At 35.9% G+C, this 22,615-nt stretch overlaps 2 protein-coding genes across 27 annotated transcripts in view; one reads left to right on the forward strand and one right to left on the reverse strand.

The window, feature by feature from the left end:
- LOC125671122 (tyrosine-protein phosphatase Lar-like) overlaps positions 1-15,108 on the forward strand; it is an 86,569-nt gene extending 71,461 nt beyond the window's left edge. For 17 of the 26 annotated variants that reach the window (XM_056163791.1, XM_048906595.2, XM_048906601.2 and 14 more), the window contains 18 exons: positions 420-636; positions 2,364-2,533; positions 2,666-2,698; positions 3,972-4,160; positions 5,262-5,506; positions 6,722-6,840; positions 7,024-7,322; positions 7,756-7,854; positions 8,247-8,366; positions 8,962-9,116; positions 9,356-9,641; positions 9,785-9,878; positions 9,989-10,065; positions 10,662-10,796; positions 10,900-11,025; positions 11,238-11,392; positions 11,811-11,946; positions 12,553-15,108. In XM_056163791.1, the coding sequence (XP_056019766.1) occupies positions 420-636; positions 2,364-2,533; positions 2,666-2,698; positions 3,972-4,160; positions 5,262-5,506; positions 6,722-6,840; positions 7,024-7,322; positions 7,756-7,854; positions 8,247-8,366; positions 8,962-9,116; positions 9,356-9,641; positions 9,785-9,878; positions 9,989-10,065; positions 10,662-10,796; positions 10,900-11,025; positions 11,238-11,392; positions 11,811-11,946; positions 12,553-12,621 (2,724 nt within the window). In that variant the 3' untranslated portion in view covers positions 12,622-15,108. Of the gene's footprint in view, positions 1-419; positions 637-2,363; positions 2,534-2,665; positions 2,699-3,971; positions 4,161-5,261; positions 5,507-5,571; positions 5,760-6,721; positions 6,841-7,023; positions 7,323-7,755; positions 7,855-8,246; positions 8,367-8,961; positions 9,117-9,355; positions 9,642-9,784; positions 9,879-9,988; positions 10,066-10,661; positions 10,797-10,899; positions 11,026-11,237; positions 11,393-11,810; positions 11,947-12,552 lie in introns of all 26 variants that reach the window. The other 9 variants (XM_048906599.2, XM_056163802.1, XM_056163797.1 and 6 more) reach the window with 3 other exon arrangements.
- Positions 15,109-16,535: 1,427 nt separating this feature from the next.
- Positions 16,536-22,615, reverse strand: part of LOC125671125 (adenine DNA glycosylase-like) — a 36,305-nt gene continuing 30,225 nt past the window's right edge. The window contains exons 14-15 of the mRNA XM_048906605.2: positions 21,525-21,563; positions 16,536-21,421 (exon numbers count right to left, since the gene is read on the reverse strand). Coding sequence (XP_048762562.2) covers positions 21,356-21,421; positions 21,525-21,563 — 105 coding nt within the window. The 3' untranslated portion in view covers positions 16,536-21,355. The remainder of the gene's footprint in view (positions 21,422-21,524; positions 21,564-22,615) is intronic.

The following is a 22,615-nucleotide window of genomic DNA, read 5'->3' on the forward strand; positions in this document are numbered from 1 at the left end:
TGAAAACCTAGGTACAGCAAAATATGGCAACATCAAACCAACATGATTTTCATTCCCTGTAGATTTAAAACTTATTATGAACTTGGATATAATGAATTATATTTATAGTTAATCAAAATTGTTCATCCCCAGCTCTTTACTATAAGTGTGTTGTGTTAAGTTATATTTATAGTTAATCAAAATTGTTCATCCCCAGCTCTTTACTATAAGTGTGTTGTGTTAAGTTATATTTATAGTTAATCAAAATTGTTCATCCCCAGCTCTTTACTATAAGTGTGTTGTGTTAAGTTATATTTATAGTTAATCAAAATTGTTCATCCCCAGCTCTTTACTATAAGCATGTTTAACTTTACCGTGTAGATGTGTAATTTTTTGGAGGATCTGAATGATTATTAAACTAGTCTTTATGGCTTTTATAGTTGCATTATATGGGAGTTCAGTCCAGAAGAGTGAAAGGTCAACTGGTTCGACCCAAATTCCACAGACCAGAACCCCTGCAGATTCAAGGAAAACAAAAAAGTTTCACTGTTAACAATCTGTTACCAAAGACTCTCTACACATTTAATATCTCCGCCATTTTCCGTGACGGTCAAACTGGGCGACCTCAGATGGTGAGGACATACACCCGCTTGTTAGGTAAGCAGAATTGTTAGGTAAGCAGTCTTGTTAGGTAAGCAGTCTTGTTAGGTAAGCAGTCTTGTTAGGTAAGTAGTCTTGTTAGGTAAGCAGTCTTGTTAGGTGAACAGTCTTGTTAAGTAAGTAGTCTTGTTAGGTAAGCAGCAGTCTTGTAGGTAAGCAGTCTTGTTAGGTAAGCAGTCTTGTTAGGTAAGCAGTCTTGTTAGATAACCAGCAGTCTTGTTAGGTAAGCAGTCTTGTTAGGTAAGCAGCAGTCTTGTTAGGTAAGCAGCAGGCTTGTTAGGTAAGCAGTCTTGTTAGGTAAGCGGCAGGCTTGTTAGGTAAGCAGGCTTGTTAGGTAAGCAGTCTTGTTAGGTAAGCAGCAGGCTTGTTAGGTAAGCAGGCTTGTTAGGTAAGCAGAATTGTTAGGTAAGCAGTCTTGTTAGGTAAGCAGTCTTGTTAGGTAAGCAGACTTGTTAGGTGAGCAGTCTTGTTAAGTAAGCAGACTTGTTAGGTAAGCAGGCTTGTTAGGTAAGCAGTCTTGTTAGGTAAGCAGGCTTGTTAGGTAAGCAGTTTGGAATTCAGCTTGAAGAAAAAATAGCATGTCAGAGGGTGGGGGAATTGGGTTAAACAGTCATCGTTCTCTTTTATACTCCCCGCAAATGATTAAAAGGGGGGGGGGGTATACCAGAATCACCTTGTCCCTCTGTCTGTAGACTTAGTTTGTTCAGAGTATATCTTTTATACCGTTGAACAGATTTGATTGAAACTTAATGTAAGTGTTGGATGTTTTGATTGAGGACTTTTGAACATTCAAGGATGATATGGATATTTTTTTCCTATTAAGACATTTCTAGTTGAGAAAGATGTAAAGTTTTGGGTGTATTTATACCAGGAAAATTAGTGCTTTCACAATACTTTCTACTGATGTGGAAAGAATTGTGTATTATTATGTCCATTTTTTTTCTATCTTGCTAAGGACTGTTCCATTAAAACATATGGGATACCAGGGGAAGGCAGTTTGTTTTTTTTTAAAATCTATGGGTGGTTCACACTGGTGGGATATTGATTCTATGGTGGGTGGTTCACACTGAGGGATATTGATTTTTTGGTGGGTGGTTCACACTGGTGAGATATTGATTCTATGGTGGGTGGTTCACACTGAGGGATATTGATTTTATGGTGGGTGGTTCACACTGGTGAGATATTGATTCTATGGTGGGTGGTTCACACTGGTGGGATATTGATTCTATGGTGGGTGGTTCACACTGGTAGGATATTGATTCTATGGTGGGTAGCTTTTGCACAAAAATTGCTTCTGCTTCTATGGGTGGTTATTTTACCAAACCTTATACATGTAATATGTTAGAAAATAATCAGAAGAACACACGATTGACAGAGGCAATCTTGGCTTTCTGTAAATCATGCTTGAATTTCAGGGAATTGCATGTATTGAATACTGAAATAAAGTTGATATCAAGATGAAAAAGTATTTTGTGATATATGATGGGGAAAAAATTCTGATTTGGAATACATGTATTTTAAATTCTACTCTTCGAATAAATCAATTTGCTTCTGTAAGTGCCTATAAAGCTTCATTATATGCCTCTATGGGTGGATAGGAGAGTACCAAAATCACTTCTATGTGCGGTCATTTTAATTTCTCAGTGCCTCCCGCCATCTGTGTTTTACTAGAACAGCCCAAAATGATACTGCATCATCGTCTGTCATGTTTGTGAATTTTATAGCTCCTATTGAAGTTCCTAAGCCCGAAGTGAAAGGTTACAGAAAACACTCAGTAATTCTCAAGTTTGACAGAGCTAGCGAGGAGAATGGGGATTTGAGCTATTATTACTTAGTTGTGGTGCCACAGAAGGTTGCATTACAGAAGGGTCCACAAGACTTCAAAGAAGAAGAGGTAAGTTTCTCTCAAGTTTGCTTTTATGTGAAGATTGCTGGGTGGAAATTTAATGCAATGTGATTTCATACATTTTCATATCAAGGTATGGAAATTCTGACCATGTTTTCTCATTGCATGCACACTCAACAGTTAGGGTTGAAGTTGAATGAAACCACTAATACGGTAAATACAAATAAATGCTGCTCTGGAGGCATTTCTTCCTGTTGTTAGGTTGACCCTGTTGTATTTCTCGTATATTCCACATGTGTATGTGTTGTGGTCTGTATCTGTGATAAATTGTAGGACTTTTTATACTATCTTACAAAATGGGTTTGTAGAACTCCAATTTTCACTTCACTCAGAAACAGAAGGTATTTTTTTGTATCACAGGGGTTGTATATCTTATTAAAGTGAAAAAATGAAAGAAAATGTCACTGCAGATTGATAAACAAGAAAGATATCGAAGTTTTCTTCGTTTGGTGTATATAGCATGTTTCTCTCAGTTATGATTTCATTAAAGGTGAACGTTGTGTAGTACAAGATGTGAATTTATTTGTGTACATGTATTGTTTTTACACCCAAGTGACCTGTTTAAATCCACATCACAGTAACTTTTTTGTTTTGTTTGGTGATGATGTAACACTAGTCAAACTGCACAAAGATGTTGACATGCAGCATACCTGTTCCAGCTGTTGGAGAAGTTTAAACTTCTACAAAAATGTGCAAGAGCGTACAGTATAACGCCAAATATCTAATCAAATCTCGATTTACATCGAAAACATACTCTCACAACTGCTTTGATTTACCTTTACAAGTTCAGATGGAGGTTGAAATCCCTCCGTTTGACCTTTGATCTCATTAGTGATCGAAAATACATGATGTATACTCCTTGATGACGAATGGTTATGTGACTCCTAAGTTTGACATCACTGAACATGATGAAGATAAATTACCATGCTTTAGGAATTGTTCATTAAAAACCACAGGGTCTGGAGATTTCATCAGGAAACAAAAACTTGTGGTTATTTTCCCAAAAATTTCATATAGGGGTCAGTTTTCAATGTCATGAGGATTTTGTGAGGAAGAGCAATGTGCATGTTTTTCATTTCATGAGACATTTAGATTCCACGAGGTTTTTCATCACAATTTTTTTCAGTTCGAACAGGTATGCAGCTGGTGTATGTGCAGCAAATTGTCAAAAGAAAGAAATATTTGTTGTCTTGATCAAGTTTAACTAGTAAAGACCTTAAAGAATATTTCATGTTCAACCTAGTAGACGACTGATTCGTATTGTTAGCCTCTGGAAGTATTTTACAAAGTGACTTTCAAGTGTCAATTTTACTTGCATGGCCAGTTTTTCTGTTTACTCGAGAATGAATCAATCAAGACAGCTCCTTGGAGAGCATGCAATCATTAGATGATTTTCTGGTGTTGAATTACTGTCTTCACCTTTTAGTTTTACGCGGACCCGATGCCATCCAATTTTCCTGCGAGAAATGTGTACATCGCAGCGAAGTTCAAAGCTGATCAGCTTCCAGATGAGTTTACTCTGGGTGATGGTGTGGAGTATGGAGGCTTCACTAACAGGCCACTAGATGTCGACTTCACATATAGAGTCTTCTTGAGGGCTTACACTGTAGAGAAGGTATGTTATCACGATAGCAAGTCTATGGTGTCATCAAACATTTCAGTAAAATTTACTTGTAGTAAGTGTTATTACATAGAAATAAACCTTGATTGCAGAGAAGTTTATAATCATAGACTTCAAATTACTCTTCATTTATAATTTGGGGATGGGGGTGTTTTTCCTTTTTGGGTATCTTTTTTACTGATAATACACATTGATTTCAATGTTACATTTGTATTTAAAGATAAGAGAGTATTAGCTGCAAAATATTAAGGATGTTATAATGCATTTCCTTTCAGTAGCTCACCTAAAAGAGGATACTTAACTGTTGTAACCTTTCATTTTGAAATTTTCTGTTTCCATACAGAGAGCTCACATGAAGACCAGTTAAGGACAGATTTTTGTTCAGACAAATTAATGTGCCATATGTGTGTTTATTTTCTTCAGACATGAACAGTGTGGGTCGTGAAGCCTCACTATTCTTTCTTATTTGCAGTTGTATCATTTAATGCTAAGATGGGGTCTGGGAAACTTGAATAATAGGGGACTGTATTTCTGGTGAATAACAGGGGACTATATTTCTGGTGACTCATTGACAAACACTGTTGTCAAATATTAGTTTATTCATTCATTTTAAAAAATCTAAAGTACCAAAATTTGTCTCCAGTATAACAAAATCAAAGAAAGAAAAGATTTTAAAACTATTTTAAGAAGTAGTAACTGACAAAAGTTATATATATGATTTATATCTACTATAATGAAATAAATCTAGCTGCAATAATGTAGCCCTCTCCGATTTTTTTTTTTTGTTTTTTTTTTTTTGGAACTTTCAGAATAAAAAAAATTGGAGAGGGCTACATTATTGCAGCTAGAATAAATCCAAATTTGAAGATCTTTTGGTTTAAAAAGAAAAACCTTCACGCAAAAACAAGCAAAGCAACACCCACTTTTTTAAAATCTCAACAGATGGTATATAGTTGTTGCATTTAGAATATGATATCTCAAAGTGTCCAATATGATATCTCAAAGTGTCCAATTAATATGAGAAAAATCCATCCCTAACAGAATTCCATAAGCTTTCATTTTAAATAAAGAGAGCCATAACCATTTATTTTCCAGACTTTGTACAAGTCCAGCGATTATTCTGTTTTGTTGCGCATGCATCCGACAAACCCCACAGTATCAGGAGGGTCTGACATAGGCACCCATCCTGGTTCCAAAGGTGATCAGAAAAGCGAGGACGATCCTGTGAAAGAAGATGTCGCAAGCTCTAAAAGTGTCATGATTATAATGATTGTAGCTCCAGTGTGCGCTGGTGTAGCCTTCATTATCATTAGCTGTATTTTGCTGGTGTGGTACATGAGGTACGTTTATTTTTTATAGTGTCCAGAATCTTACTTACACTTGCCATTTTCTTTGCTTTTAACAGGATCTCTACACGTCTAGTATATATTCCTATGAATTTCAAGGCGGACATCATGGAGGTCTTCCCACTAGTGAGCCAATGTCCCCCCAGGATGCACCCACCAATCCCAATTACCTGATTATAGGGGGGGGATCGGCGTGCGCAGGGCTAGTCCTACTGTGTTTTGTGTTCTTTTTGATCTGGCTGGGGAGGTCAGTAATCCCACAAGGAATTTGCAAGGACAAACTGGTCCATTGATGTTGTGACAAATTTGTTAGAGATGACGTTGTGCTGCTTTTGTTTTTTCTCTACCACTATGATTCTCTCAGGCTCTCTCATTACACAACTTCATCAACTCTGTGGCTGAAGAGAAAATTTTATTTCCTAGAATACACAGTGTTGGGAAGTTCCTTGGAAAAGGATCGGTAGTCTGAATTTATTTCCTATCATTTTGTAGGATTTTGGTGTCTGTTTTGAGTTCATTTCCTTCTAGTCCTAAGACTATGCTTGATATCATTTCAATGTCACTGTAATTCCTTTTGAAATCAATGCTTCCAGAATTTTGTTTCTTTCCGTTTTGATGCAGTTGAGGGAGATCACTCTTTGTTGTCAGTGGTGGTGTATTTATTTTTTCATTCTTGATATTGTCAACAAAAATATCTTTCATTTCAGCAACATTCCAATTCATATTCAAAGTTGTATTTGAAAATTCTATGCTCCTAGAATAATAGAATATGTAAAATTAATTTTAATGTCAAAACATGTAAATTCACTCTTTGATTTTTGTAACATGTTGTGAGAATTCTTGCTGCTCCAAAAGGGAAATCTTAAGTTCCAGTTACTCATCTAGAATGACCGTAAATCTGTCAGAAATTCAACCTTTGATCACATATAATTAACATCACTTTTTAAAAAAGATTCTGTAAAACACAATTTTCCTTGCATCCTGACAGTCAGAAGTATTTGTGAAAATCTGCTTTCTTTAGAGCTTTAAAAAATTATAAGTTTTTCTGAACCTCTAAAAGAGGATATTAGTATTCTGGACTTGTAAGATTTCTGTAAAGGAGGCCTCATTTGTTTTATACTTTTTTTCTAAGGAATTTTAATATCTTTGAATATATTCTTAGAATGTTCCTTTGAAAAGTAAGTAGATTTTTTTTTTGTGTGTTCTCAGGAGGAAGTCCAATAGAAAGTCTAAAAATCCGGATCCCTACCCTGGTAAAGTGATAGTGGATGTTCCCTCCCATCCGTGCGATCCAGTAGAACTGCGGCGCCAACATTACCAGACGCCAGGTACCAAACTGAATTACAGCAGTCACATTTTCTTCATCAACAAAAAATCATACGTACTGACACATTCTTCTTGATCTGTGCTTCTGAGCAATAGTAAAGCTCCTACAATCTCTCATCCACCCCCCACCCCCCTTTTCTCCCAAGTGCAAATCATGACACACTTTCACTTCTCTTGATACACAGGTATGATCAGTCACCCGCCGATTCCTATACACATGCTACAGGAACACATAGACAATCTAAAGTCCAATGACAACCTCAAGTTCTCACAAGAATACGAATCCATTGAACCCGGACAACAGTTTACCTGGGATCAGTCCAACTACGAGATCAACAAACCCAAAAACCGCTACGCTAATGTCATCGCCTACGACCATTCCCGGGTCATTCTGCAGCCCGAGAACGGCATTCCTGGTAGTGATTACATCAATGCAAATTACATGGATGGTTATAGGAAACAGAATGCCTACATTGCTACTCAGGTAAAGTACAATGATGAACTAATGAAAGTGTTTTAGCAAAGGAACAAAATAGTGAATGAAAGGTTCTTAATGATACTCACTTCTCTTTCGATTGATCTACGTGTAGGTACTGTTTACAAAGGTTGAGCTCACTTCTCTTTCGATTGATCTAGTGTATGTACTGTTTCGATTGATCTACGTGTATGTACTGTTTACAAAGGTTGAGCTCACTTCTCTTTCGGTTGATCTACGTGTAGGTACTGTTTCGGTTGATCTACGTGTAGGTACTGTTTCGATTGATCTACGTGTAGGTACTGTTTCGATTGATCTACGTGTATGTACTGTTTACAAAGGTTGAGTATAAATCATTCACCTAGGGGAGAAAAATTCACATTAACAGAGAATTAACTAGACATGGTAAAGGATTCATGTAATATTTTATGTAATATTTTAGGGTCCACTGCCGGAGACATTTGGGGACTTTTGGAGGATGGTCTGGGAACAGAGGACGGGAACTGTTGTCATGATGACTCGTCTAGAGGAAAGGTCAAGGGTAAGAAATCATCTTGTAGGTTGAATATAAAAATTACAGATAAAGGTATGGTTCATTTGTAAAAGAATTCACATTACATGTCTACAAGTCCATGCAGTCTTAACTAAATGAGAACTTCCAATGACTCCCGGCTGATCCGGTTGTTTTCTGTACTTATATTTAGTGTGACCAATATTGTCTGATCTGGGTGTTTTCTGTGTTTAGATTAAGTGTGACCAGTATTGACTGATCTGGGTGTTTTCTGTGTTTAGATTAAGTGTGACCAGTATTGACTGATCTGGGTGTTTTCTGTGTTTAGATCAAGTGTGACCAGTATTGACTGATCTGAGTGTTTTCTGTGTTTAGATTAAGTGGGACCAGTATTGACTGATCCGGGTGTTTTCTATGTTTAGATTAAGTGTGACCAGTATTGGCCACACAGAGGAGCAGAGACGTACGGTATAATGCAGGTTCTTCTGGTGGATGTCACAGAGCTTTCTACGTACACCATCAGGACCTTCCATATATCCAGGGTATGCAAATACGAAACTGTGAGATCATATGCCTCAATTCTCATCTCAGTAAAACTTACATAATTTGAATCAATCAATGTCTTGCCTTAAGGGTTAAAAGAAGAGTCATTTAATTACAAATAACATTATAAAAGTAAACAAAAAAGTCATTTCCTTTTTTATGGGTAATTATGAGTAACAATAGTTTACGGGTAATTATGAGTAACACTAGTTTACGGGTAATTATGAGTAACACTAGTTTACAGGTAACAGTAGTTTACAGGTAATTACGAGTAACAGTAGATTACAGGTAATTATGAGTAACACTAGTTTACAGGTAACAGTAGTTTATGGGTAATTACGAGTAACAGTAGATTACAGGTAATTATGAGTAATAACAGTAATTTACAGGTAATTATGAGTAACACTAGTTTAAGCTAATTATGGGTAACAATAGTTTACAGGTAATTACGAGTAACAATAGTTTACAGCTAATTATGGGTAACAGTAATTTACAGGTAATTATGAGTAACATTAGTTTACGGGTAATTATGAGAACATTACTAAACAGAACAGAAACAGTTGCACAGGTTACATACTTGTATGTTTACTTCAGTACGGTTATCCAGAGAAGCGTGAAGTGAGACAGTTCCAGTTCACTGCCTGGCCTGACCACGGGGTTCCAGATCACCCCACCCCTCTTCTAATGTTCATGAGGAGAGTTAAAGCCAGTAACCCACCTGATGCAGGCCCATTGATTGTTCACTGCAGGTGTGTAGGAAAATCAGTATTGTACCACTGTGTAGAACTGAATAATTATCACTTGTTACGCTAACCTACAACTTGATTTTTTACCTGGACAGAATATCGTTTGTTACGCTAACACACAACTTGATTTTTTACCTGGACAGAATATCGTTTGTTACGCTATTATCCTACAACTTGATCTTTTATCTGAACAATATCGTTTAGTATGCTAACACATAACTTGATTTTTTTTATATGAATAGTGCCGGGGTAGGACGAACAGGTGCTTTTATTGTCATTGATGCCATGTTGGAACGCATAAAACATGAGAAGACCGTGGACATTTATGGTCATGTGACCTGCTTACGAGCCCAGCGTAACTACATGGTACAGACCGAGGACCAATACATTTTCATTCATGATGCTCTCTTGGAGGCGGTAACGTGCGGAAATACGGAGGTTCCTGCTCGCAATCTGTCAGTTCACATCCAGAAGCTGATGCAGCCTGAGCCCGGAGAAACTGTCACCGGCATGGAATTAGAATTTAAGGTCCATCTCCATAAACACACCAGTTTAATGGAAAAAACACACCAGTTTAATGAAAAAAACACACCAGTTTAATGAAAAAAACAGTGACCAATTAATGTGTATTTGATTGTATGTTTTGAATTTTTGTTTCTGACTTTTTGCAGAGATTAGCAAATATGAAGGCCAGTCCCAATCGATTTGTTAGTGCAAATCTTCCTGTGAACAAATTCAAAAACAGACTTGTTAACATTTTACCATGTAAGTACCCCTAGAAATGTAGTTTTATTTGTACGATGTTCATTTTATCTTAACGGGAAATATACAATATAATGAATGGACAAACATCTTGCAATATTTCCTGCTTACAGTTGAATCCTCGAGAGTAGCATTACAACCTATCCGAGGGGTGGACGGCTCAGACTACATCAATGCAAGTTTCATAGATGTAAGTTTTCATTTTCAACACATTTTACTTTACCTTATAGATTTATTTACTAATTACAAAACACACGTGTGGCCCATGTGTTTTGATCATCGTAGTATGTTTCCTTATCGTCATAGGGGTATAAATTATCATAGAATGAATATCCTTGGGGTATAAATATCACCCTATTATCGTATAATGTTTATTTTATCATCCTTGGGGTATAAATATCACCCCATTATCATAGAATGTTTATCCTATCATCCTTGGGGTATAAATATCACCCCATTATCGTAGAATGTTTATTTTATCATCCTTTGGGTATAAATATCACCCCATTGTCGTAGAATGTTTATTTTATCATCCTTTGGGTATAAATATCACCCCATTATCGTAGAATGTTTATTTTATCATCCTTTGGGTATAAATATCACCCCATTATCGTAGAATGTTTATTTTATCATCCTTGGGATATAAATATCACCCCATTGTCATAGAATGTTTATTTTATCATCCTTGGGGTATAAATATCCCCCGGTTATTGGCGAATGTTTATCCTATCATCCTTGGGGTATAAATATCACGCAATCATCACAGTACGTTTCTCGTTTGTTTAGGGCTATAAATACCGCCAGGCCTATGTAGCCACACAAGGGTGTTTAGCAGAGACTAGCGAGGACTTCTGGAGAATGCTGTGGGAACACAACTCTACCATTATTGTCATGCTCACAAAACTCAGAGAAATGGGCAGAGTAAGTGTCTGCCACTTCTTTACCTTTCTGCAAATTTCCAGAACATTTTTCGTGGATGTTTGGTAAAAAAGGGAGTACTTTTACCATGTTTGTTATTTTTCAGGAAAAGTGCCACCAGTACTGGCCCAGTGAGAGGTCGGCCCGGTACCAGTATTTTGTTGTAGATCCCATGGCGGAATACAACATGCCTCAGTACATTCTAAGGGAATTCAAAGTCACAGATGCAAGGGTAAGCTGTAGTGGTCAAATTTTCAAAGGGGAAAAAAAGCTACAAAAATGTTGATAAAGATGGTTCCTGTTTAATTGATATTCAATTTGTAGAGAAATTTTCTTGTTCAACTAAAAAATCAGGTAACAAAATAAAAATGTTGACTCCTCAGTGTACTAAGAGTTTTATTAAAATGACATGATTATTATCTGGGTATTTATACAATTATTAAGGATGGACAGTCCAGGACTATTCGTCAGTTCCAGTTCACTGATTGGCCAGAACAGGGCGTTCCAAAGTCTGGGGATGGCTTCATTGACTTCATTGGTCAAGTCCACAAAACAAAGGAACAGTTTGGCCAAGAAGGACCAATCACCGTTCACTGCAGGTAAATCATTCAATCCATCAGCCCGCTAATATCATTAAGATGAATTCACAACAATATGGTTTCACAATATAATAGCTGTAAACTATGGATTCACAAAATTATAGCATTTTTGTGAAATATGTGTATGTACAGCTGTTACAACTGTACAAGTCCCCTGTCATTGTGTTTACCTGTCAGTGTGTATATGTTTACCTGACATTGTGTTTGTGTTTACCTGACATTGTATTTGTGTTTACCTGACAGTGTGTATTTGTTTACCTGACAGTGTGTTTACCTGATATTGTGTTTGTGTTTACCTGACATTGTGTTTACCTGACATTGTGTTTGCCTGACATTGTGTTTGTGTTTACCTGATATTGTGTTTGTGTTTACCTGACAGTGTGTATTTGTTTACCTGACATTGTGTTTTTGTTTGCAGTGCGGGAGTGGGCAGGACTGGAGTGTTTATCACACTGAGTATAGTGCTGGAGAGAATGCGATATGAAGGAGTTGTTGACATGTTTCAAACAGTTAAGATGCTGAGAACGCAACGACCAGCCATGGTGCAGACAGAGGTACAATTATAATAAATGTCATTCAAAATCTATTGGGATAGAGAGTCACTATCATGGTGTTTATGTATAAGAACAAGCACTGTTCAACCCAGGAAAAGTTTTATCATGTATAAGCATGTGAAATAGATATTTAAAAAAATTATAAAAATCTTCACACATAACCACATGGGGTATAATTTTTATGTAGTGTTGATTGGAATTTTTTCACATCCTTATTTCAGGGTCCATAATTTGGGGTATGAAATTAAAAAAAAAAAAATTTTCTGAAATCAATTTGCCAAGGTCTTCATGTAAATACAGCATTACTTCTGAGGTTTCAAAAAATTAGTTTGTCCAAACAATATATAAACATCTTTATGAAGTGTAAGTTTATTCACAACAGGACTCCTGGGGGCATTACAGTTTTACATAGGAATATTATAAATATAATGGGGAAATATCTAAAATCTTCTCAACACAATGTATAGTTAAGATCATGGTGCCTGGGACCAGGATGGGGCCACGATAAGGTTTAAAGTTTTCCACGGGGAAAATACAATGCAGTTTATTCTATATGTAGGTACAGATACCATATCTCAAAGTTCACTCCAATTTTTTTTTTTACAGGACCAATATCAGTTTTGTTATAGAGCTGCCTTCGAGTACCTGGGATCATTTGATCACTATGCAACGTAGAGACAACTTAATCATAGCGTTGTGAACAATTTCAAGTGAGTCGGTGGTTCTGTGAAGGAAAAACCAGAACAGTTTGAAAGGTAGCCAGATACAGGGGATACTTGTCAGCTCTTTGTTTACATGTGCAATAACATTTAGTTAGATTTATCCAGACTTTCTGTGATGTCCTTGGTGTGCAAGTGGCCCGTACAGAAAGGTTGAGGAAAACAATGTTGACATCTGTGTTGCCAAAGAAATAAACTGATTTCTGGTCTGTTTCTCTACAATAGAGAAGACGAGTCCAAACTGTGATTTTTTTCATTATTAGCCATGGTGCTTGTGCATACGTGTTATTGTTCTAGAGACTGCTTCCATAGTATCTTGTCGGAGATATATGCATTGTGTTGACACATCATTTTAGGACGGAGACCTTGAATCCTTCGTGAAGTTAAAAAGAGTAGTGTTAAAATACACAGCACAGACAACATTTCAGTTCATATTGCCGTATGTGTGTGATATTTTATGTTGCAAATTGTCATGGCTTACAAATTTTATATATCTGCTCAATGTCGCTGAGGATTCCTAACGTTTGCAGATGCGTTGTGGAATTAAAGAATATTTCGCATATGTGGAAATCCATGACTGTGTACAAGCAACTAAGATATGGAATTCAGATGTACAATGATTGTATTGTTATTTTTCTTCTGTAACGTAGTGCTATGTCAGATATTCATGCAAGCACAAGTGATCGTTGTGCATTTAAACAATGACATTGTTCCTTAAGTACAAAGAGTAAACACCTGCATGTAGAAACAAGCAAGTTGCTTCTTACTGAAAGATGATTTTGGACGTATTTGTTTTCATGTTTTGGATAAACAAAATTCACTTTTTATAAACAGGACGTCCCTATCTCTGTGTGTATAGGCCTAAAGAATAAGCATCTCTCTGTGTGTATAGGCATAATAACGGAATTCAGTGGTTGTTCTGGTGTTTGTAAAATGGTAGTTTTGTTGTGCTTCTATGTGCTATTCAAAAGAATTATCTCTCAACAAATCTTCAGATGTTTTGTCTATAACTACAGCAAGATGAAAGGAAATTTTGTATCGTTTCCTTTGTATTGTCTACAAAAATAAGGAGCTTCAAAGTAGAGAAAACTTAATGTTGGACTGCTAACTATATATATATACATGTATTATATAAGATTGGTGAAGAATTCCCACCTAAAGATAGTATTGAATATGTATAGTATTGTATAGATATATACTTAATGAATTTTCATTTTTTACACATGGCATTATAATTAGACCAAGGATCATTTCATCCATCTTCGCGTATACATAAGTCATTCAGCATCTCATATTCATAATGTTGACATTTTAATGTTAAAAGTTGAGCTGTGATGAATTCTCTTTTGACAGATATTTTTCCTTTAAATTTCAGGGACATGGTATTTTTGGTACGAATCAAATTATTTCTACACTAATAAATTTCCCCCACGCTAATATGTAATATACACTGAAATCTATTGCCCCTATTGTGTGTTGATAAATGAAAATCTCCCAGAAGTCATTGCATCACTGTGAGCAAGATTTCTTTTTCTCGTTTTCGAGTTCTTTTGAAAAACTGTAAGCTTAATTTTAGTAGAGAATTCAGCATAGTTTTTGTTTGTTTATTTGGGGTTTGCATCATGTGTTAGTGTTCATGACAATGCAGTAACATTACACATCATATCAAAATAGAGCACGTCGAGACCTTGGATGGCTTGCACTTCTAAATAATTAAATTCATTGAAAACTACAAAAATTTAACAAAATACATAACAGGGGTTTACAGACATATCAAATTGTCAAATGTGTTTTTATCAAAATTACGGCTATGATCTGCAAGAAATTTACAAACACCACTTTCAGAACCTTTCTGAGGTTACAGAATTTTTTTAAAATTCTGCAAAAAATTCAAGATCATGACATTCAAGGCCTCATTCTGAGATCATCTAAGAGATGTATATATTGTGAGAGAAAGAGAGAAAAGGTCTGTTCAATTTCACACAACGTTTATGTAGATACTTGATGTCTCAGTGTGTGTAACAGCTAGTTATCTTTCATTATATTCGCTAAACCAAGAAGAGAATCTCGTTCTAAATCCACATATATACAACACATCACTATTAGAATATATACAAGTATTCTTCAATGTTCTACAACAGTCATGTACCAATGTTTTTCATTTTTTGATCTTTTTTTTTTTTCTCCCCTCACATTATAAAGTTGATTGTAAAATTAATGTAAATTAAACAGCTTTATGACAAGAACTTTTTCCTTCTTGTATTTCCTCTCGACCATCTGTTGGTTCTAAGATTTTCTGATGGAGTGGTTCAGTCATTGTTAAGTCTCTCTATCCGGCCACAGTGACGTGCATTGTTGTTCTTTACAAGCTGCTGAGATGTTGTGTTATAACTAGATCTGATGTCAGTCATCAATAAAATCATATTACTGAAACTCTCCCACACCACAGTGTTGTCTTTCCTTACCGCATCAATTTAGTCAACTGACCAGCAGCAACAAATACGTTATCTAAAGAAAATACAACCTGTCATTAGATCGAATAATGTCCGACGTGTTTCAAACCAATTGTTAGGTCTTCCTTTACAAACTGATTTTGATTACGAATAACTCCGTTTACCTAAACAAGATATAGGGCTCACGGCGGATGTGACCCATAGACAGGGGATGCTTACTCCTCTTAGGCACCTGATCCCACCTGTAGTGGGTCCGTGCTGCCCTACTCTAAATTTTGTATTCTTTATGGGATTGATCACTTCGACATCTTCCCTTTTTCATCCCCTTAACCCTACAAGACATGTGTCACCATTTGTGATGCAGTAGACTGAGCCAAGTTTTTACATTTCAAAAGAAAAAATCCTTGAGTTTTTGGGTCATTGCCATCGAAGACCTAGACTGGGTGTTCGGTTTAACCCCCAATGTTCCACACAGTCTGGACCACATAACACACCACACCCCCCCCCCCCCCCCCCACACCCCACCATTACTATTGTAGGTAACACCCCGGTATCTACAACTACCTTTTACCCAACACAAGTTGCAGTTATTGACCAGTCACTCCAGTTCTTCTTAGCACAACTCTTCATAAACAGATGTGTATATTTGCAGGAAATTCTTATTCAATTATTTTCTTAGGAGTTATGCCCCTTTTGAACTTAAACGATTAGCCTCCATCAGTCCTGTTCTAGTCAGTGCAACTCTTCTGAAACTGCTAAGCAGAATTTCATAAAACTGTAGTTAGTAAGGACTTGTTGTGTAGATATGCATATTCGCAGGAAATTTTGATTCAATAATTTTCTGGGAGTTGTGCCCTTTTGAACTCGAAAGTTTGGCCAAAATTAAATAGATTACTGAAACAGTTTGTCGGCAAAACTCCTCAGAAATCACTGTACAGAATTTCATGAAACGTACTTAGTAGTGAATAGGAAAATACTATGTAGATGTGCATATTCACATGAAATTCAGATTAAATTTCATCAAATGGTTATGCCCTTTTAACTCCTGTACATGTTTCACACCTCAAACAAAAGATTTTTACCTTAAAGTACCATATCACTTGGTACACCCCCAGTTCAAGCTTCACGGTTGGGTAACCCTACCATTGTAAGTACATGTTGGTTAACTTCTCTTGAGTATCAAGAGATTGGAGTGGCGAGAGAAAAGTTTAACATACTTAGTACATGTTTCACTCGAGAAATGAAAACTGGTCTCTATTTAATTTAATTATTATAACCCTTCCATAATCTTATCCTTTAATCAAGATAATCAGCATTTATCTTGATAACATTGATCTTAATTGGTGCAATTTTGTATTGGTTAGGTTTGATAATTTGTGCCCTCAAGGGGAGATTACCTGTATTCAACAGCCAGGTAAAGGTGCATGCACAGCGAGTAGTCTTCAAGAATTATTAGGTTTTTCATACACATTCAATATATCTTCATCCATGTTTCAAGAGTGTCTGCCATGTCTTTTCAAATGAAGATATTTTGAATGTGTAGAAAAAACCTTATTATGTTTGAAAACTACTCGCTGTAAACTATCATCTGGCTGATGAAAACAAGTAAACTTACCTTGGGGTACTAAATATCGAACCCAGCAAGTACATAATTACACCAATCAAGATCAATTCTGATGACTTTGATTAAATGATAAAAATATACAGAAGAGTTATGATAAATTAAACAGAAACCACAAAGAGTCTAAGTACTCGTGTGAGACATGTACTAATTATGTTGATAAACTTTTCTCTCGCCACTCGATTTGGCCCCTTGCTTTGCTCAGCACCAAATCTAATGGTACTCAAGAAAAGTTTACCAACATATACTTGTCAAGGAAAGTTTTGTCAAAATTACTACTGAAACAGTTTGTCAGTCCAATGTGGGTTATGTGAGCTTGCTCAATCTTTCTTTCATTCATAACAGTAATAAGATGAACAGACATTTCGCTAAGCTGCAGTCCTACTGTAACATACATCAAAGTGCTTTATCATGATGGTTGCATCGACACTGCCAAAAATATAAGCCTCCTCTCATGTGTCGTGTTCGTCACCATCCAGTCTCCTGCTTTGTTTACTCACTAAACAAGAACTGATCATGTAAGAACACTATTTGTTACAAAAAAGTTTATTTCATAGGCCTTAAAAAATATAAACTATAAATGTAGGAAATTTCCAATACAGAGAATATAATGTACAAAATCTCGTAATATGATCTGTAAATATATATAATGTACAGAATCTCGTAACATGATCTGTAAATATATATCTGTAAATTATTTCGTAACATTATCTGTAAATATATAATAATGTTTCATCATTGACACACTGTTACTGTCTTTGATTCTGGTATTTTATTTCTCAATAAAAGCACTGACCATTCCACTTAATCTATTACATTTGCAGTGGCAGTTCCAGAGGGGAGAGGGGTATGTTCCAAATGGTAGAACACCCACTCCCCCTTCAAAAATTCCTGGATCTGCCCCTGATCTGGTTTGTTTGTATTAGGGGTATGATGTATGGGTCATTCTACAGAAATGTTGCAATTTATTTTCCACATTCCAAATCATAATTTCAAACCCTTAAAATACATAGTGATAGATTTTGCACTACATGTACTTGATTTTTCAATGAAAAATATACAGCACCAAATATTTAATCTGGACTTAAAATTAATAAAAATAATGCATACAATAGTAGCTAATTCTGTAAATCTTGTTCCAAGATTCAATCTATAGCAAGGACATTTTCACTCAGGAAGTGTTTGGTCACCTGAGTTTTAACTACCATTCCAATTCTTTTCAAATTTGGTATGAAGTATGTTTGGGACAAGGGGGACATAAATTGACTACTGCACCTACGGGGGCCTTAGGGGACAGGGCAAAAATTGACAATTTTCAAACATTGAGGAAATACATATAACCAAATGAGTCAACATTGCAAAGAACAAGAGAAGGGAAAAGGTGAGAAAAGACCGGGCAAAAGCATATATTGAGAATAAAGATATTTTCACTTAAAGTACTGCTATACAAGGAATGAAGAACAAGACAAGCATTAAAAAAAAATGACAGAAAATATTGTAAGGAAAAGGAACATCAAAAAACGGTTCTTTTACATTCTGTTATTACAAAGAACGTCAGGAAGAAATGAGTTCAAAAGAAAACAGATTCTTGTCCTTTGTGCTGCAAAACAGAAATCTTTTGAAGTACAAATTGTGCACATATGCAGGGAAAAACTATGGTTTCAGATTGTGGTCAAAGGCATAGAAGAATTCCTCTCATATATGTTAACTTATAAAGCAAACAAGACTAAAGAACAAAATCAATTAACTTCTTGAAAGAGATGACAATGTTTCTTGAGTGAAATCTACCATCACCAGACTTGTCTGATGACTTGAAAAACTTTCATCAGAAATTCGTCTCTGAGAGTGATTGCAATAGCAAAAATTCTCAGTCTCTTTTGTCAACAGTGGCCAATTCTGGGAGGTTTACTCAGTAACCCACATCAAGTGAAAAAGAAACCTGTCTCCATAAAATACACGACAATCGCAAAGTGAAACTTCAAAACTGTCACCAGAAAGCTTTATTTGAAGTGAGGGCATGGACAATGTAATGAAAGCAGTGACCTGTAACATAAACATTAGGGAGTGAATGCACAGAGTGCTCCAATCATGACAAAAGAATACCAGTAAATTGTGAGATAGATGAAGGCAAGATGGTCTGGTGGTACGAGTGGAAAAATCATAGAATAGAGACGAAGAGGCCATCAGGAGAGAGCTTAAAGTCTAAACAAAATCAAAAGTGAACAAATCAAATCTTTGAGGAAAATGTGTAAACTGTGTTTGTTAAATTAGTGTTAATTGATACATCATTTTCACTGTAAGACTTTTAGGTTTAATTATTTTAATGTAATAGCATCAAAAATTGGTCATAAAGTGATTTCTTAAGAAAATGTTTCTTTCATTTTATTATTAAAAAGAAGGGTTTATCACTATCTATTTTTAAATATGTTCCGTCATTTCTGCCCGCTTTTTTGTGACTTAAGCATTATCTCTTTTTAAATATGTTCTGTCATTTCCGCCTGCCTTTTTTGTGACTTAAGCATTATCTCTTTTTAAATATGCTCCGTCATTTCCGCTCGCTTTCTTAAGGAGGTACTCTGCATCGTCATAATGGCTGACTTTCTTTTAAAACATGGATGAAAATATAAATATCAACAAAAGTACTGCCAACGGTACATAATACGCCCGTGAAAAGCTAATATAGGGTGTTTTTCTTACACCATGATTTGTAGAACTTCAGGTAGTATCAGCAATCATCATGGTGTGACATACTTTCTTTGCATAAAAAAAAACAAGACCAATCATGTATTCTCTATGTAATATTTTCACTTGGCATAAGATGTATATGTACCAAGAATAATGGTCCTTGCCCCCAACGAATCGGTCTGCATCCTGCTACTATGACCTTGACCTTAAGAAACAATAGGCATCCTTCACTTGGCATAAAGTGTACGTGTACAAAGTTTGGCGGTCCTAGCCTCAACAGTTCAGTTTGTATACTGCCTACAAGGTTTTCCTACTAAGTGATACTGTGACCTTGACCATTGACATTGAAATAGTAATAGGCATCTTCCTCTCATCATGGTGATCAAATGTACCAAGTTTCAATATCCTGCAGCTTATGGTTCAGTTTGTATCCTGCCTACAAGGTTTTCCTACTGAGTAATACTGCGACCTTGACCTTCGACTTCTGACCTTGAAAAACAATAGTCATCTTCCTCTCATCATGGTGATCAAATGTACCAAGTTGTAATATCCTGGAGCTTACGGTTTGGTTTGTATCCTGCCCACACGAGTTTCCTTCTAGGTTTTCCTACTAAATGATACTATGACCTTGACCTTTGACCTTGAAAAACAATAGGCATCTTCCTCTCATCATGGTGATCAAATGTACCAAGTTGTAAAATCCTGGAGCTTACGGTTCGGTCTGTATCCTGCCCACAAGGTCCAGACAGACAGACGGACGGACAATGCCATACCATATTACATCCCATCTTCGACAGGCGTATAATAATCATCCCCTAGCTGAGTAACTCAGTAGGTCAGCACATCGACTGCTGAACTGTAAAATGTGTGTTCGAGTTTTGCAGGGGTTTTCAATTTTTTTCCAGATTGTTTTCTACTAAAACTGTGTTTTTTGACTAACTAAAGTAAATTTGAAAGTTTTCAATTTCAAAATATTGTTGTGCATATTCTCTACTTTTCATCCGTATCAAATTTCTCTGGTGTAGCATAGCTCCTCAAAGTCAATCTATAAATGTCAATCTATAAAAGTCAATCTATGAATGTCAATCTATAAATGTCAATCTATGAATGTCAATCTATAAATGGCATTTTCACAAAAGTGAGAGGTAAACATTTTATAAGTATTTTCTGAATGTGATGGCTTCACCGCTGCATACATACGATTCTGTCTTTTGAAATATTAATACACTGTTCAGCAAAATTTTGCAAGAAAATTCTTCCCAATGTCTAAAATCCATTTTGAAATTACAACATTTCTGTAGAATGACCCATGTAAACAATTTATGAAAATTATACCTGTCCCCCATTGTTTACATACCTCAATAATACGGACAACCTAGACATTTAGTTGCAACTAACTTAAAGAATATTAAGATATGGCTAAATAACATATTCAATGCAGAACTTTAAACAATCAAATTCAATGAATATTTGTGAGGTTTTTACATAAAGGGGGAGGGGCATTTAATTGCTTAATTACAACAGTGGATATCATCCAGAGACATTCATTGTGAGCTGGTGACCCTGATCTTTGAATTTCAAAGACCTGATGACCTTTGGACCTTGAAACAATTGGGGTCATCCTGAAGTCATGAAGACTCATCATGTTAAGTTTCATTGCTAAAGCTTAAAGCCTCAAGCAGTATTCGAAATATCATCTGGAAACCAAGAAGCATGTTCCAGACACAGACCCAAATCAACATTCTGTTTTCCTTGAAATGGGGGACAGACATTTTTAAAGCTATAGCTGTATCAGTGCAATGAGAAGCCGACCTGAATTACTACTAGCACCTGGTTTTGTTTACGTGGGGAACAAATAATAATACATAATGAAAACCGCATATGATACAACTACTCCATGTTACCGGAAAAGTAGCACACACCGCAAAACTTTATTTCTTTTTAAAGAATAAAGTAATGGACTTCTGATTCCTGTCCGGGTCTGCCAGACTCTTTTTCTGTAGACAGATGAAAAAAAAAGATTTGAAGCATAATATGCAAGAACCAACAAAAAACCTCTACATTTCTCTACAGTAATTCCAGCAGAAGAAATCCACTCACCTTCTTTCCTGTCCCGGAACTCTCAAAAGCTCTGAAAACCTATTCAAAAGTAACACAGTGCTACTTATCCATGTCAATCATAAAATGGAAGCCAAGAGGAATAAACATCACCACAGAATTTCAAAAGGTAGTACATCACAAGCATCAGTGATATATTCGTGTGAATGTTGTAAGCTCTGTTAACTCTGTGATATATTCTTGTGAATGTTGTAAGCTCTGTGTTAACTCTGTGATATATTCGTGTGAATGTTGTAAGCTCTGTTAACTCTGTGATATATTCGTGTGAATGTTGTAAGCTCTGTGTTAACTCTGTGATATATTCGTGTGAATGTTGTAAGCTCTGTTAACTCTGTGATATATTCGTGTAAATGTTGTAAGCTCTGTGTTAACTCAGCGATATATTCGTGTGAATGTTGTAAGCTCTGTTAACTCTGTGATATATTCGTGTGAATGTTGTAAGCTCTGTTAACTCTGTGATATATTCGTGTGAATGTTGTAAGCTCTGTTAACTCTGTGATATATTCGTGTGAATGTTGTAAGCTCTGTTAACTCTGTGATATATTCGTGTGAATGTTGTAAGCTCTGTTAACTCTGTGATATATTCGTGTGAATGTTGTAAGCTCTGTGTTAACTCAGTGATATATTCGTGTGAATGTTGTAAGCTCTGTGTTAACTCAGTGATATATTCGTGTGAATGTTGTAAGCTCTGTGTTAACTCAGCGATATATTCGTGTGAATGTTGTAAGCTCTGTTAACTCTGTGATATATTCGTGTGAATGTTGTAAGCTCTGTGTTAACTCTGTGATATATTCGTGTGAATGTTGTAAGCTCTGTATTAACTCTGTGATATATTCTTGTGAATGTTGTAAGCTTTGTTAACTCTGTGATATATTCGTGTGAATGTTGTAAGCTCTGTGTTAACTCTGTGATATATTCATGTGAATGTTGTAAGCTCTGTTAACTCTGTGATATATTCGTGTGAATGTTGTAAGCTCTGTTAACTCAGTGATATATTCGTGTGAATGTTGTAAGCTTTGTTAACTCTGTGATATATTCGTGTGAATGTTGTAAGCTCTGTGTTAACTCAGTGA

This window comes from Ostrea edulis, chromosome 4 (assembly GCF_947568905.1).
Source record: "Ostrea edulis chromosome 4, xbOstEdul1.1, whole genome shotgun sequence".
Lineage (NCBI taxonomy): Eukaryota > Metazoa > Mollusca > Bivalvia > Ostreida > Ostreidae > Ostrea > Ostrea edulis.